Source organism: Pecten maximus, chromosome 11 (assembly GCF_902652985.1).
Source record: "Pecten maximus chromosome 11, xPecMax1.1, whole genome shotgun sequence".
NCBI classification, from domain to species: Eukaryota; Metazoa; Mollusca; class Bivalvia; order Pectinida; family Pectinidae; genus Pecten; species Pecten maximus.
In genome coordinates this window covers 39304708-39319119 of record NC_047025.1, presented here as the reverse complement: position 1 = coordinate 39319119, position 14412 = coordinate 39304708, and the positions used below count along the sequence as shown (strand labels likewise).

Sequence of the window (14412 nt, the reverse complement as noted above, 5' to 3'; positions counted from 1 at the left end):
TGTCGGAGCGATTTCATCGTCAGATGTTGCTTTGCGTTTTGTTTATTTTGACAACGCAGTGTTGGCCCGTGACCGCCTTGGCACTTTTCGAGCTTTGCTACGTACCATTTGATAAATCCCGACAGCCTGATGAAGCACGGGTGCCCCACTGAGATCATGGATGCACCATTCAATTCTTCGTCCATTTTGACTGCAGGTATTGTTTTCTTGTGGTCGACAATCAAGGATGTCCAACCTTTCATTCTTTGTTTCCGGCTATATGCATGTCTCCTCCCTTTAACCTTTGTACCTTATGGTTTTACCCACACATTACACCTAAGCTTACAAGGTCAAGTGAGCTGTCTCAATGGGCCACCTGTGCTTCCTCAGGCAGTCGGGAATTATCAAATGGTATGTTAATTACCTGAGCAAAGCTCGAAAAGTGCCAGGGCGGTTATGGACTAACACTGCGTTGGCAAAATAAACAAAAAACAAAGCATAATCTAACGATGAAATTGGTCCGACACTGGGCAAAAAACAACTGCATATGAAGTTTTTCGACCACTTTTTTTCTGGAAACCTCGGACAAACCTCGATTGCTGATGTATATTGTCCAGGCGTATATTCACGAAATACATCTATTGTTTATGTCGTTAGTATGTTTATAAATCCTTTTGGTCTCATTCCTCCGTAGATTGGTTTATTTATTTATTTACTTTTATTTTATTGAGTATTAATAAGGAATCACCTAGATTTTATCCAACAGTTAGGTGGTCTTTCTTCCATCTCCCCTAATGTTTCTTGTGCTATTTCTGCAAACGTTGAGTTTCTTTTGATACGTCACTTGGATTGAACCTTAGGTTAGACTTATTCATAATGTAATGTTTTCCAAACTTTATTTCCAATAAATTTACTTTCCTTATATAGATACTTTTCAGTTAGGAATTTTCTTTAAGTAAAAGATTATTGACGGAATTGTGGCCTGCGGTATCCTACTATAGAGACGTCTGATAATGTCTCTCGGGATATTTTGGAGGAAACGGCAAATGATTAACTCCAACAACCTGTTTGGTAAAATTTGCAAGTGTACGGTGTAAGTTGTTCACGAATAACAAACTAAACAAGGCCACTGATGATGGATACACATTTCTTTTTATTCGCTCGGGTTAAGGAAGTCTGAAGCCGGACAAAGTAGTAAGATGAGGCTGGATGTCCGCGCCAACGGAATGCGCAGCGACTCTGACCCAGACTTCATCCATCGCCGACAGGTCTACAACAGCAGTAGAGGACCCGGATACAGGAGTTCCGGAGTTACCAATTTCTTCCGATCCAACGTTGGCCCCGTTCCGTACAAGCTCCGTAACGACGTAGTGGGTATCCGTCAGCAGCGTCTGCCAGGAGAACACGTGAACTCCGGATTGCATGCACGTGAACACACCGGAATAGGGACTTATCTGGGCATTCACATTAGTGACGATCTTGTCAAAAATGATTTTTTGGTGTACCCCAGGATCCATCAGTTGTCGCGTAAGTATTGCGTAGAAAGCAATGGTACCTGGAGATGATCCTGAAATATATAGATTTAGAAATCTTTATATAGAATGTGTCTCACGTTGACAATGAAATAAAATGAACAAGAGGTGACTGATGGACCAAATTACGTTTCGCTTCCACTAAAAGATGAGAGATCAGTTATGTTATTATAGTTCCTTGTTTACCAAATCTGTGATAAGTTGTTATGTTATTGTGGTTCCTTGTTTACCAAATCTGTGATAAGTTGTGTTATTGTGGTTCCTTGTTTACCAAATCTGTGATAAGTTATGTTATTGTGGTTCCTTGTTTACCAAATCTGTGATAAGTTGTTATGTTATTGTAGTTCCTTGTTTACCAAATCTGTGATAAGTTGTTATGTTATTGTAGTTCCTTGTTTACCAAATCTGTGATAAGTTGTGTTATTGTGGTTCCTTGTTTACCAAATCTGTGATAAGTTGTTATGTTATTGTAGTTCCTTGTTTACCAAATCTGTGATAAGTTGTTATGTTATTGTGGTTCCTTGTTTACCAAATCTGTGATAAGTTGTGTTATTGTGGTTCCTTGTTTACCAAATCTGTGATGAGTTGTTATGTTATTGTGAATGGATGCTTATTAAATGTGAGATAAGATGTTAGGTAATGGTAATAGCTTATTTACTAAATCTGTGATAAGGTATTTTGTCATTGTGGTTCCTTGTTTACCAAATCTGTGATAAGGTATTTTGTCATTGTAATTGCCTGTTTAAGAAATCTGAATTACGTTATGTTATAGTAGATGCTTTTTATATCTGAGATAAGTTGTTATGGTATTGTGGACAATTGTGTACTAAATCTGAGATAAGATGTTATGTTATTATAAATACTTATTAACTAAATCTGTCATAAGTTGTTTCGTTATCATGGAAACTTGTTTGCTAAATCTGAGATAAGTTGTTAGTTATTGTGTATGCCGTCCTTTCATATTTCATAATATTTATATTTCTACGTGGCAGTAAGCGAGCTTACGATGTTTTACAATATCCACATTTAATTTTTTAACAAAACGTTCTCGAGTGCCGACATGTATTGTTAGACTATTGACTGTAACGTATTACCACAGTAAATCCGTAATATCCAGACTTACCCGAGCGTGTCATCTCGTGCGAGACCGACCTCGGAGGAATTCGGAGTTTATCCGGTGATCTTGGCTTTTCCGAAAGAGAGTGTTTCCAGTCATTCAAATCTGCATTGAGATGCTTGTTTTCTGCGATAACTGACGTTATTTCACTAGTTAACTGTCTGACACTCTGTTCATCGATCTCGTGTAAGTTTTTCAGTTTTAAAATACTTTCGGAAAAATTATGAGCGTCCATTTCACGTAAATTCTCCAATTCTTCAACACGATGTGTAATATCGAGTAAATCGTCATCGAGTTTGTTTTCCATATCTCGGACATATGTGACCAAATCGTTGACAGTATGGAGGAGATCTAGCGGTGCTTGTTCCACTTCAGAAGTGGCCACCGAAAACACTACTCCTATCGTTATAAAAGTTAAAGCCCTGCTCGTCCACATGCTGGTGCTACACTGAATGTGTTCACATGACGACAAACGTTTTCGGTAGTACCTTGTTGACTGGCCTTGATAACAACAAGGAACAGTTGTAATAAACACCCACTGATGGTTCAGACGGTGTCGTGAGTATGAACACAGGTGCTAACCTACTATACCTTGTGCGAAATCGCGAGATGGGATGCAATGCACGTCGATGTAGTTGGTTTAAGAGCATATTCCTAATATTAGCTTCACTTCAATAATACGGTTTAGAATAAGAAAATGATGAGAAGATGTCGTATGTATTACAATAATGCGTAAAGAAACATATTGATTTTTTTTGTTTCTTGTATCAGTCGGTGTTTTTTTTGTTCTCATTGTTCGTATGTCAAGTTTAGCAATACTAAATATTGTCCTGTGGTCTTTTGGGAATATAAATAAAGATCAGAAACGAGAAATGTGTCCCCCTTCATTTTTATATTTTAGCCTAGTGTGTCGACGTTGTGGTATAATTTGTCCTTACGGTGACGTTATGGTAGATATCGGCCTTAGGTGATGACATTATAGTAGATATCGGCCTTATGTGTTAATGTTATGGTAGATATCGGCCTTGAGTGATGACGTTATGGTAGATATCGGCCTTGTGTGTTAATGTTATGGTAGATGTCGGCCTTATGTGTTAATGTTGTGGTAGATATCGGCCTTGTGTGTTAATGTTATGGTAGATATCGGCCTTATGTGTTAATGTTATGGTAGATATCGGCCTTATGTGATGACGTTATGGTAGATATCGGCCTTGTGTGTTAATGTTATGGTAGATGTCGGCCTTATGTGTTAATGTTATGGTAGTTATTGACCTTATGTGTTGATGTTATGGTAGATATCGGCCTTATGTGTTAATGTTATGGTAGATATCGGCCTTATGTGTTAATGTTATGGTAGATATCGGCCGTATGTGTTAATGTTATGGTAGATATCGGCCTTATGTGTTGATGTTATGGTAGATATCGGCATTATGTGTTGATGTTATGGTATATATCGGCCTTATGTGTTGATGTTATGGTATATATTGACCTTATGTGTTGACTTTAGGGTAGATATTGGCCTTATGTGTTGACTTTATGGTTGATATCGGCCTAATGTGACGACGTTTTTGTAGAAATTGACCTTTTGTGTTAAGGTTGTGATAGATATCGCCGCTTTATATGTTGACTTTATGGTAAATATTGACCTTATGTGTTTATGTTATGGTAGATACCGGCCGTATGTGTTAATGTTATGGTAGATACCGGCCGTATGTGTTAATGTTATGGTAGATACCGGCCGTATGTGTTAATGTTATGGTAGATATCGGCCTTATGTGTTAATGTTATGGTAGTTAAAGGCGTTATGTGATGACGTTATGGTAGATATCGGCCGTATGTGTTAATGTTATGGTAGATATCGGCTTTATGTGTTAATGTTATGGTAGATATCGGCTTTATGTGTTGACGTTATGGTAGATATCGGCCTTATGTGTTGATGTTATGGTAGATATCGGTCTAATGTGTTGATGTTTTGGTAGATATCGGCTTTATGTGTTGATGTTATGGTAGATATCGGCCTTATGTGTTTATGTTATGGTAGATATTGACCTTATGTGTTGATGTTATGCTAGATATCGGCCTAATGTGATGACGTTATAGTAGATATCGGTCTTATGTGTTGATGTTATGGTAGATATCGGTCTTATGTGTTAATGTTATGGTAGATATCGGCCTTATGTGTTGACGTTATGGTAGATATCGGCCTTATGTGATGACGTTATGGTAGATATTGACCTTATGTGTTGATGTTATGGTAGATATTGACCTTATGTGTTGATGTTATGGTAGATATTGGCCTTATGTGTTAATGTTAGGGTAGATATCGGCATTATGTGTTAATGTTATGGTAGATATCGGTCTTATGTGTTGATGTTATGGTAGATATCGGCCTTATGTGTTGATGTTATGGTATCTATTGACCTTATGTGTTTATGTTATGGTATCTATTGACCATATGTGTTAATGTTATGGAAGATATTGGCGTTATGTGTTGATGTTATGCTAGATATCGGCCTAATGTGATGACGTTATAGTATATATCGGTCTTATGTGTTGATGTTATGGTAGATATTGACCTTATGTGTTGATGTTATGGTAGATATCGGCCGTATGTGTTAATGTTATGGTAGATATCGGCCTTATGTGTTGATGTTATGGTAGATATCGGCCGTATGTGTTGATGTTATGGTAGATATAGGCCTTATGTGTTGATGTTATAGTAGATATCGGCCTTATGTGTTGATGTTATGGTAGATATCGGCCTTATGTGATGATGTTATGGTAGATATCGGCCTTATGTGTTAATGTTATGGTAGATATCGGCCTTGTGTGTTAATGTTGTGGTAGATTTTGGTCTTATGTGTTGATGTTATGGTAGATATCGGCCTTATGTGTTGATGTTATAGTAGATATCGGCCTTATGTGTTAATGTTATGGTAGATATCGGCCTTATGTGTTGATGTTATGGTAGATATCGGCCTTATATGTTAATGTTATGGTAGATATCGGCCTTGTGTGTTAATGTTGTGGTAGATTTCGGTCTTATGTGTTGATGTTATGGTAGATATCGGCCTTATGTGTTGATGTTATAGTAGATATCGGCCTTATGTGTTGATGTTATGGTAGATATCGGCCTTATGTGTTCATGTTATGGTAGATATTGGCCTTATATGTTAATGTTATGGTAGATATCGGCCTTAAGTGTTAATGTTATGGTAGATATAGGCCTTATGTGTTGATGTTATGGTAGATATCGGCATTATGTGTTTATGTTATGGTAGATATTGACCTTATGTGTTTATGTTATGGTAGATATTGGCCTTATATGTTAATGTTATGGTAGATATCGGCCTTAAGTGTTAATGGTATGGTAGATATAGGCCTTATGTGTAAATGTTATGGTAGATATTGACCTTATGTGTTTATGTTATGGTATATAATGACCTTATGTGTTAATGTTATGGAAGATATTGGCGTTATGTGTTGATGTTATGGTATATATTAACCTTATGTGTTGATGTTATGGTAAATATCGGCCTTATGTTTTGATACTATGATATAATTGATCTTATGTTTTGATGTTTTGGCAGATATCGGCCTTATGTGTTGATGCTATGGTTTAGGTTGTCGCTGTGTGTTGCTTTTGTGGAAGATTTTTTCATACAAATATTTTTATTGACTCGGTGGTTTATGTTAGGGAAATGAAGGTTCTATAGATATGAATGCCATAAATATAGATGATTTCCTTAGGTTTTCCTTGTATAGATACAGGAAATAGTGACGAGATGATAACCCCACCTACAATATGTCAGAAGTGTCAACACATAGAAACCTTAGATAGCTCTAATTCCAACAGCTGACAATACGAATATTCCCGACTGTAGCTCGCCAATGGTGTGAAAATGTCGGACACAATGGACACACCTCTTGATAAGGGCGTGTAGAAATACCTGTACTCAACATGCTATGTTAACATACGACCACAGCATTGTGTAGCATAGATCGGTCCTTGCATGCAGCGAAAAATCATGTTATTTTTATTTCTTGTCATCGTTGGGATGTGGTCCCAAATGGCAAGCGGTGAGGAAATGTCGAATCCCGTAATTGGTATGTCTCCAACAACAGCGAATCTTGCAAATCAGTTCATCAAACTGAAACATGACATCCGATATAAAGAAAGTTTGCGACTAAAGGCAAAACTAGAACTGAACCAGCGTGTGACAGAACTGGAACGTGAACGTGCATCAGATATGAACGAGTTTAACAAACGCATCACAGACCTCAAACGTTTACGTGAAGCGGATGGTGACGTCATCCGTAACTTGACAAATGCCCTAAGATCGCTGCGATCCGAAAACACTGTGTTAAAGGCAAAGCTAGACAAGGGATTAATAACAACCGAAGTTGCTAGAGGATTGCCGACAACGTTTGCAAACTTTCGATCAGGTACGCTTCATCCTTTACGCCCTTACATGATTAGATGAATTGTACAACCAACAAGGTACATATTTTTTCTCCGTTAAGCTGGACAAATATTTAATATGATCCTTGTCATAAGTTTAATATATATATTTGAATAACAATATTCTTGGAAAATAGGCATCTATGCATATAAATATATAGTATGTATTTATGATGAATCAACTGTATTTGTTTGTTTGGGGACACTTTCTGCAACCTTTTGAAATTAAAAGAATTTTTTGTTTTAAAGTAGTTCTACAATTATCTATACATTGATGTATCATAGAAATCTATTTGAGATTTGTCTGCAAGAGACGTAACCTAATACACAGTTATTTGATTATAAATTTGAACGGCCTATCAACTTTTCACAGGTCATTAGGGCCAAAAACTGGCGGGTAAAATTGTAAAACAAAAATGACCTAGAGAACGCAGTGTTTGTCTGAGTTTTTTTTTTTACTTTATCAAACAAATATACTCTATAACAACACTAATAATACATTTTGTATAACGAAACATTAAACAAGCATACTCTATACTGTTTAACATAGGTGTAACATGTCAATTGTTATAAAAACATCAAGATACACATGCTAACTTTTAATTTCACACTAGATTGCTACAGTTACAAAAGCCCTAGAATTAAACAAGGAGTATGGACTAATAGATACTTTTAGAGAACTTCACCCTGACACCAAAAGATACACATGGCACAGAAAAATATCAGACAAGCACGACTAGATTACATAAAACTCTCAGACAGCTCATAGAACCAGGCTATATATCAGACCACTCGCACTCAATAATAAAACTTACTTTAAGAGGAAAAAGGGGCTTTGGAAATATACCAACTCTTTACTATTATTTCCTTACTACATGTACACACCTCTTATAAAATCCACAATAAATGATAACAATATATTATGTGCCAATTTACAACATTAATAATTTGCTAAATACCCACTAAAAAGGTATAACATTTGGTATTAACGATCAATAATTTTTAGAAAGACTAATGATGGAAATAAGAGGTAAAACGATTTCATAATTATGCCATATAAAGAATGAAAGGGAAAAAATCTTACAAACAATATCTTTAAAATATAAACCTTGAAAGACTTTCATAAGAATAACATCTATCTAAATGAACAGCAAATGAATCAGTAAGCATAGATGGCCAAATTACTCTAGATGAATACTCTAGATGAATAAACAAACACTCTAAAAATCTTGGTTCTGATGATCTCATTGTTGAATATAAAAAAAAAAAAAAAATTGAAAATTGCCAGGCCCTTTCATTTCAAGATCACTAAACTATAGCTTTGATACTTCAGACCTTTCAATAACACAATAACTAGGAATAAATACACGTATTCAGAAAAGTTATAAACAAAGTAATAAAGTAACTAATGGCGACCAATCAAACTTCTTACTAACATAGATAAAATAGCACCCCGGTCGATACCAAGGAGAAAACACTCGACTAATTAATGACGTTATGCAATATACTCGAGATAACGATTACCAGGACTTTCACTTTTAATTGATTTTGAAATATCTTTAGGCATAAGAATATTGGGGGGAGGGGGACATTTCTCAAACTTCTTCAAAATTGAACGTTGTTGCCGCCAGGGCGATTCTATCTCATTTTAACATTGGTTTTGCGCAGAATTTTTATCTATGACTTCAAGAATTAACAACAGAATTCAAGAATTAAAACTATAAAAAGAACAAAATACCACTTTAACAATTTGCAGATGACAAAACAGTTATTTTAGATATGAAAAAAATCTGAAGATGAAATTCTGAAAAAACTTACATATTTTGCTAACATTTCCAGTCTAAAAATTAGCTTCTCCAAGACTCAGGTACTTTGGATTGGTAGAGAAAAATACAGCGACGATACTTTCTCCACTTATTTCAATTTAAACTGAGGTTGTACAAGATTCTCTTTGTGAGGCAATGAATATGATGTTGATCTTCATAGAAACATTAAACTTGCCAAACTTGTCGAACAATTTAAGCTAAAGTCTCTTATATCTAAATCGAAAAGAAGAATACTTAAAAGAAATATCTCAGTTCAATAATTTGTTTATCTCTCTTCCTAATCATGATGATACCTTAATAAATACTTTGCTATACAATTATTTGTGGAATGACAAACCAGTTCTACTTATCAAAATATACAGTGCAGTGCCATAAGTGAGTAGCCACTTCTACGCGACGTCATTTTGCAATGTCAAGTAGATGGCTTTGTATTTTCGACGTTTTTTTCAATAAAATAGCAAAAATAATGTAACTTACTTGTTAATATTTGGTAATACACCCTTTTGCTTTAATAACTGCCTGTATTCTCTTTGGAATTGATTCATATAATGCCTGTATTCTTGTCTGGTCCAGCTGCTTCCAAATTTCAGAAACGACCCTCACCAGATCTGCCTTCGACCTAATGTCATTCAGTCTGTTTGTTAGTTTAATTTTTAGTAATCTCCATAGATTGTCTATTATGTTGATGTCTGGGGACTCTGCTGGCCAAGGAATTGTTTCAATAGTACTATGTTCCGTTTTCCATCGGCAGGTCTGTCTTGACATATGGACGGGACAGTTGTCCTCTTGTAATATCAAATAAGAATTTCCAAACATTTTCGCAACAACTGGCCACAAATGTGTATCTAACACATTTATATATTTCTCAGAATTAATATTACCCTCCACTGGGGTCAATACCCCCACTCCTTGAAAAGTTATACAACCCCAAAACATGACCGAGATATTTGATCGTGGCGAATGAGCACTATACTGACCAAGGCATTCCGGTTTCTCGTCGCGTTTTCTCCAGACATATACTTTTCTATCCTGACCTAAGACAATCTTTGTTTCATCCGTAAAAATGATATTTTTCCGATTTTGTTCAACTGTCCATGTCCGATGATCTCGACACCATTTTACACGTCGTTCACGGTTCACCTTTGAAATGGTAGTACGCTTCCTAACAGCGCATCTTTTATAATCCAAATCACTGAGTCTTCTCTCAGTTCTCTCAGATGCTTCAGTGGGGTTTAACTCATTAAATGATGCCAATAAATCCGGAAAACTTTGACGTCTGTTCTGTTTTATCAGCCGCGAAAGCCGAGTGTCACTTCGGACGGTGGTAATTTTGCTCCTACCACTTCGGGGCTTGTTTCCTAAACTTCCTCTCTCGTGAAAACGTTGGAGAAACTTCTGAATTGTTAAACGGGATATGTTCAATATTTCAGCAATTTTTCGTCCAGAAATTCCACTTTCGTGCATTGCTGTGATCGTCTGCTTCAGGCACTGACATTTCACTACCGTGTGGCGCCATATTGTTTACACCGACAACGGTGCTTAAAATAAAAACCAAATACCGTATTCCGCGTTCCGGATTATGGACACGATGATCACGATTAAAATGATGTATGATATAGCAATATTACTTGAAAATATATTTCTTTGATTTTATTAAAATACGATGTAACGGCAAAAACGTCGTTTTTGACGTTGAAAGTGGCTACTCACTTTGGGCACGGCACTGTTTCCGATCCCCCCCCCCCCCTCCCCCCCCCCCCCCTCCCACACACACACACACACACACACACACACACACACACACACACACACACTTTTTGTAGTATACAATGATACATAATATATATAGTATAATATATACATTGGATTTCCTTCACCAAATAATGTTTCAGACCGGGGTACATTGAATGGGGACTCAGAATGAAACATTTGAAATCCTATAAATAAGTATATATAAGTATCAGCCTTAAAAACAAAAGAAGAAGATTTGAAAAACAAGAATTTATATAGAAACACGATAACTTTAATCTAAATAACCTTATTCCATAACCTATAAAACAGTACATGCATTGTATATAAAAGTAAATATTTAGAAATAGATCTTAACCTCGATATTTAAAAAAAAATTATATCAGATTTGAGTTAAGAGCAAATAGAATTCTGATTTTAACTAATGATTAAAGAAATAAAGGTAACTAAAAACAATTTTACCTCATCACAGATTATATGGTTCCAACTCACCTATGTATTTTCTTTCAATTATCAGCTGTAGCATGAAAATAATAAACATTTTTAGAGAATCTACCTTCATGATATATATATTCTTTTTAGAAAAATATAATTAATTGTCATCAAAATGTTTTAATATCTTGCGTAATTAAAACTTGTATATGTATGTTGTTTTCCGTGTATACATGTACATGTATATCTTGTAATATAATTCAAAATGAATACAATGTAAAGTTAAAACAAGATAGATATACCATAATGTGTATATATCTTCTGTTTTCCTAGGTTCGTCTGAAGCCACGGTTGCGTTCCATACTATCCTTACCGACCCTCTGATAAACCCCGGTGTACACCAAACCATTATCTTCGACAAGGTCGTCACGAAAGTTGGAGCTCAAATCAGCAACAACACTGGCGTCTTCACCTGTGATCAGTCTGGTGTTTATGTGTTTTCCTGGCAGATACTTCTGGAGGGCTCCAACTATATAATTTCTGAACTAGCTAAAAACGGTCAAAGTGTAGGATCACAAGAAATTGGTAACACTATATACACGATATCGGGGTCGTCCACTGCGGTGGTAACATTGGCGTATGGTGATGAGGTTTGGGTGAGAGTCGTCGCCCTTTCCCCTGGATCTGATGTACTGCCAAACCTAACTATGTTCGCAGGGTTCCGGCTTCCATGATGTATTGCTTTATGTTGTCCTGTTAACAAAACTGAAATTAAAAGCAACACCGGAATGAATAGTTAATATGTATCACGTTCGAATATATTTTTTCAACAAACCTGTGTTAATTGAAGTGAGATACTTTGTACAACCTCCAGTCGGCCGGCGGTTGTAAACTTTGATATTCTCAGTATCTTCCCACAATATTACTGATGGGAGAGTTAACAGCTAGCTGAAATGTAGTTCGACCTTGTGAAATATAAAAAAAAAATAGAAATAATGTGTCGCCTCCCAGTCAAAAAATTTCGAAGATTAAGTGATTTTCATACTCCAAGGTGAAAAGTGCGATGGTTAAAACAGAGCTTATTTACATCGAAATTTTCATACTTCGTATCGCACAAAGAAATTAATTTTCCAAGTTAAATCTTAACAAAGAAACATTTTCATAGCTTTCATCAAATTGCGTTTCTAACAAAATGAGGATTTTTTCGAGTCGATATCTATCACAGAAATATTTGTATTGACCACAACCTCTCTTTCAAAATCCATTCATTTGGGACATGTAAACACCGGCGGTTGGGGAAGCAGGATGGTATTATAGTAAATGAACATTGGCCTGCAGGGCATAATATCACTGGTCTACTCATACAGCTATAGTGGTAAACATCCCCTGTTAGCTATGGAGTGAGTACAGATCAAGACAAGGCATTGATGAGGAAGAGACTGTCTCAGAATTTTATCTTCTTGAGTGTATAAATCAAATCGATATTGTATGTCTTGGTAATTAAAGATAACATATCACTAATATATCTAACGAGTTTCACCATTAGATGGGAGAAGTCGTCTATAAGTTGGAAACACTTGCTGACTAATCCCTTTGTCATTATTATATGTCAATAAAATATGTTTAAACTAATTAGATGTTAAACAAAGTAAATATAGGGTTTCAGTGATAAAAAAAAAAATAATAATACCGACATGATAACGAAACCATAACTCAAGCTGTAAATAAATCAAACGAGGGCAAAATTTGATTGAAAATACGATTTTCTTCAAACGTATAAGGAGTAAAGGACCAGGGGCTCCAGAACAGTCGTCGGTTACTTCAACAACGAAACCCACAAATCTAATCTAGGTCAAATCAAAGTCAAATCTAGGTCAAATCTGGGTCAAATCTGGGTTAAATGGCTCAAATGAGAGTTACGTAGGGTGACATTGGAACCAATCGGCATATAAAGAGGTTACACAACGAGTGGTATATGACATATTTATCCAACAGTCGGCACATTTATACAATGGCTTGAGAGTGGAATAACACGGCGTATTGTGGTAGAAAAATATACATATGTATATCAAACACCTCTGACTTTCTATTGCAGAAGGATATATAACATCATCATGTCAACCATAAAAATTCGACATGGTCCTCATCATCCTGTATCTCTGTAAACCTATGGTCCTCATCAACCTGTATCTCTGTGGTCCTCATCACCCTGTATCTCTATGGTCCTCATCACCCTGTATCTTTATGGTCCTCATCACCCTGTATCTCTGTGGTCCTCATCACCCTGTATCTCTGTAAACCTATGGTCCTCATCACCCTGTATCTCTGTGGTCCTCATCACCCTGTATCTCTGTGGTCCTCATCACCCTGTATCTCAATGGTCCTCATCACCCTGTATCTCTATGGTCCTCATCACCCTGTATCTCTATGGTCCTCATCACCCTGTATCTCTATGGTCCTCATCACCCTGTATCCTATGGTCCTCATCACCCTGTATCTCTATGGTCCTCATCACCCTGTATCTCTATGGTCCTCATCACCCTGTATCTCTATGGTCCTCATCACCCTGTATCTCTATGGTCCTCATCACCCTGTATCTCTATGGTCCTCATCACCCTGTATCTCTGTGGTCCTCATCACCCTGTATCTCTGTGGTCCTCATCACCCTGTATCTCTGTGGTCCTCATCACCCTGTATCTCTATGGTCCTCATCACCCTGTATCTCTATGGTCCTCATCACCCTGTATCTCTGTGGTCCTCATCACCCTGTATCTCTGTGGTCCTCATCACCCTGTATCTCTGTAAACCTATGGTCCTCATCACCCTGTATCTCTGTGGTCCTCATCACCCTGTATCTCTATGGTCCTCATCACCCTGTATCTCTGTGGTCCTCATCACCCTGTATCTCTGTGGTCCTCATCACCCTGTATCTCTGTGGTCCTCATCACCCTGTATCTCTGTGGTCCTCATTACCCTGTATCTCTATGGTCCTCATCACCCTGTATCTCTATGGTCCTCATCACCCTGTATCTCTGTGGTCCTCATTACCCTGTATCTCTGTGGTCCTCATTACCCTGTATCTCTGTGGTCCTCATCACCCTGTATCTCTGTGGTCCTCATCACCCTGTATCTCTGTGGTCCTCATCATCCTGTATCTCTATGGTCCTCATCACCCTGTATCTCTGTGGTCCTCGTCACCCTGTATCTCTATAGTCCTCATCACCCTGTATCTCTGTGGTCCTCATCACCCTGTATCTCTATGGTCCTCATCACCCTGTATCTCTATGGTCCTCATCACCCTGTATCTCTATGGTC

General features: G+C 37.0%; 2 protein-coding genes across 2 annotated transcripts; one reads left to right on the top strand and one right to left on the bottom strand.

The window, feature by feature from the left end:
* Positions 1-1109: 1109 nt before the first annotated feature.
* On the bottom strand, positions 1110-3177 carry LOC117337873. The gene is made up of 2 exons (XM_033899009.1): positions 2635-3177; positions 1110-1546 (listed from the first exon to the last, which is right to left on the bottom strand). The coding sequence occupies exons 1-2, from the start codon at positions 3062-3064 to the stop codon at positions 1146-1148; spliced, it is 831 nt and encodes a 276-aa protein (XP_033754900.1). The 5' UTR covers positions 3065-3177; the 3' UTR covers positions 1110-1145.
* A 3361-nt stretch (positions 3178-6538) lies between these two features.
* On the top strand, positions 6539-11931 carry LOC117337872. Its single transcript, XM_033899007.1, has 2 exons — positions 6539-7074; positions 11431-11931. The coding sequence occupies exons 1-2, from the start codon at positions 6642-6644 to the stop codon at positions 11829-11831; spliced, it is 834 nt and encodes a 277-aa protein (XP_033754898.1). The 5' UTR covers positions 6539-6641; the 3' UTR covers positions 11832-11931.
* The last annotated feature ends 2481 nt before the right edge of the window (positions 11932-14412 follow it).

Coding starts and splice junctions, on each gene's coding strand:
- LOC117337873 (XM_033899009.1), bottom strand. CDS start 3,064: ATGTGGACGAGCAGGGCTTTAACTTTTATAACGATAGGAGTAGTGTTT. Junction 1,547..2,634: donor GCACGAGATGACACGCTCGG/GTAAGTCTGGAT, acceptor TATATATTTCAG/GATCATCTCCAGGTACCATT.
- LOC117337872 (XM_033899007.1), top strand. CDS start 6,642: ATGCAGCGAAAAATCATGTTATTTTTATTTCTTGTCATCGTTGGGATG. Junction 7,075..11,430: donor GTTTGCAAACTTTCGATCAG/GTACGCTTCATC, acceptor CTGTTTTCCTAG/GTTCGTCTGAAGCCACGGTT.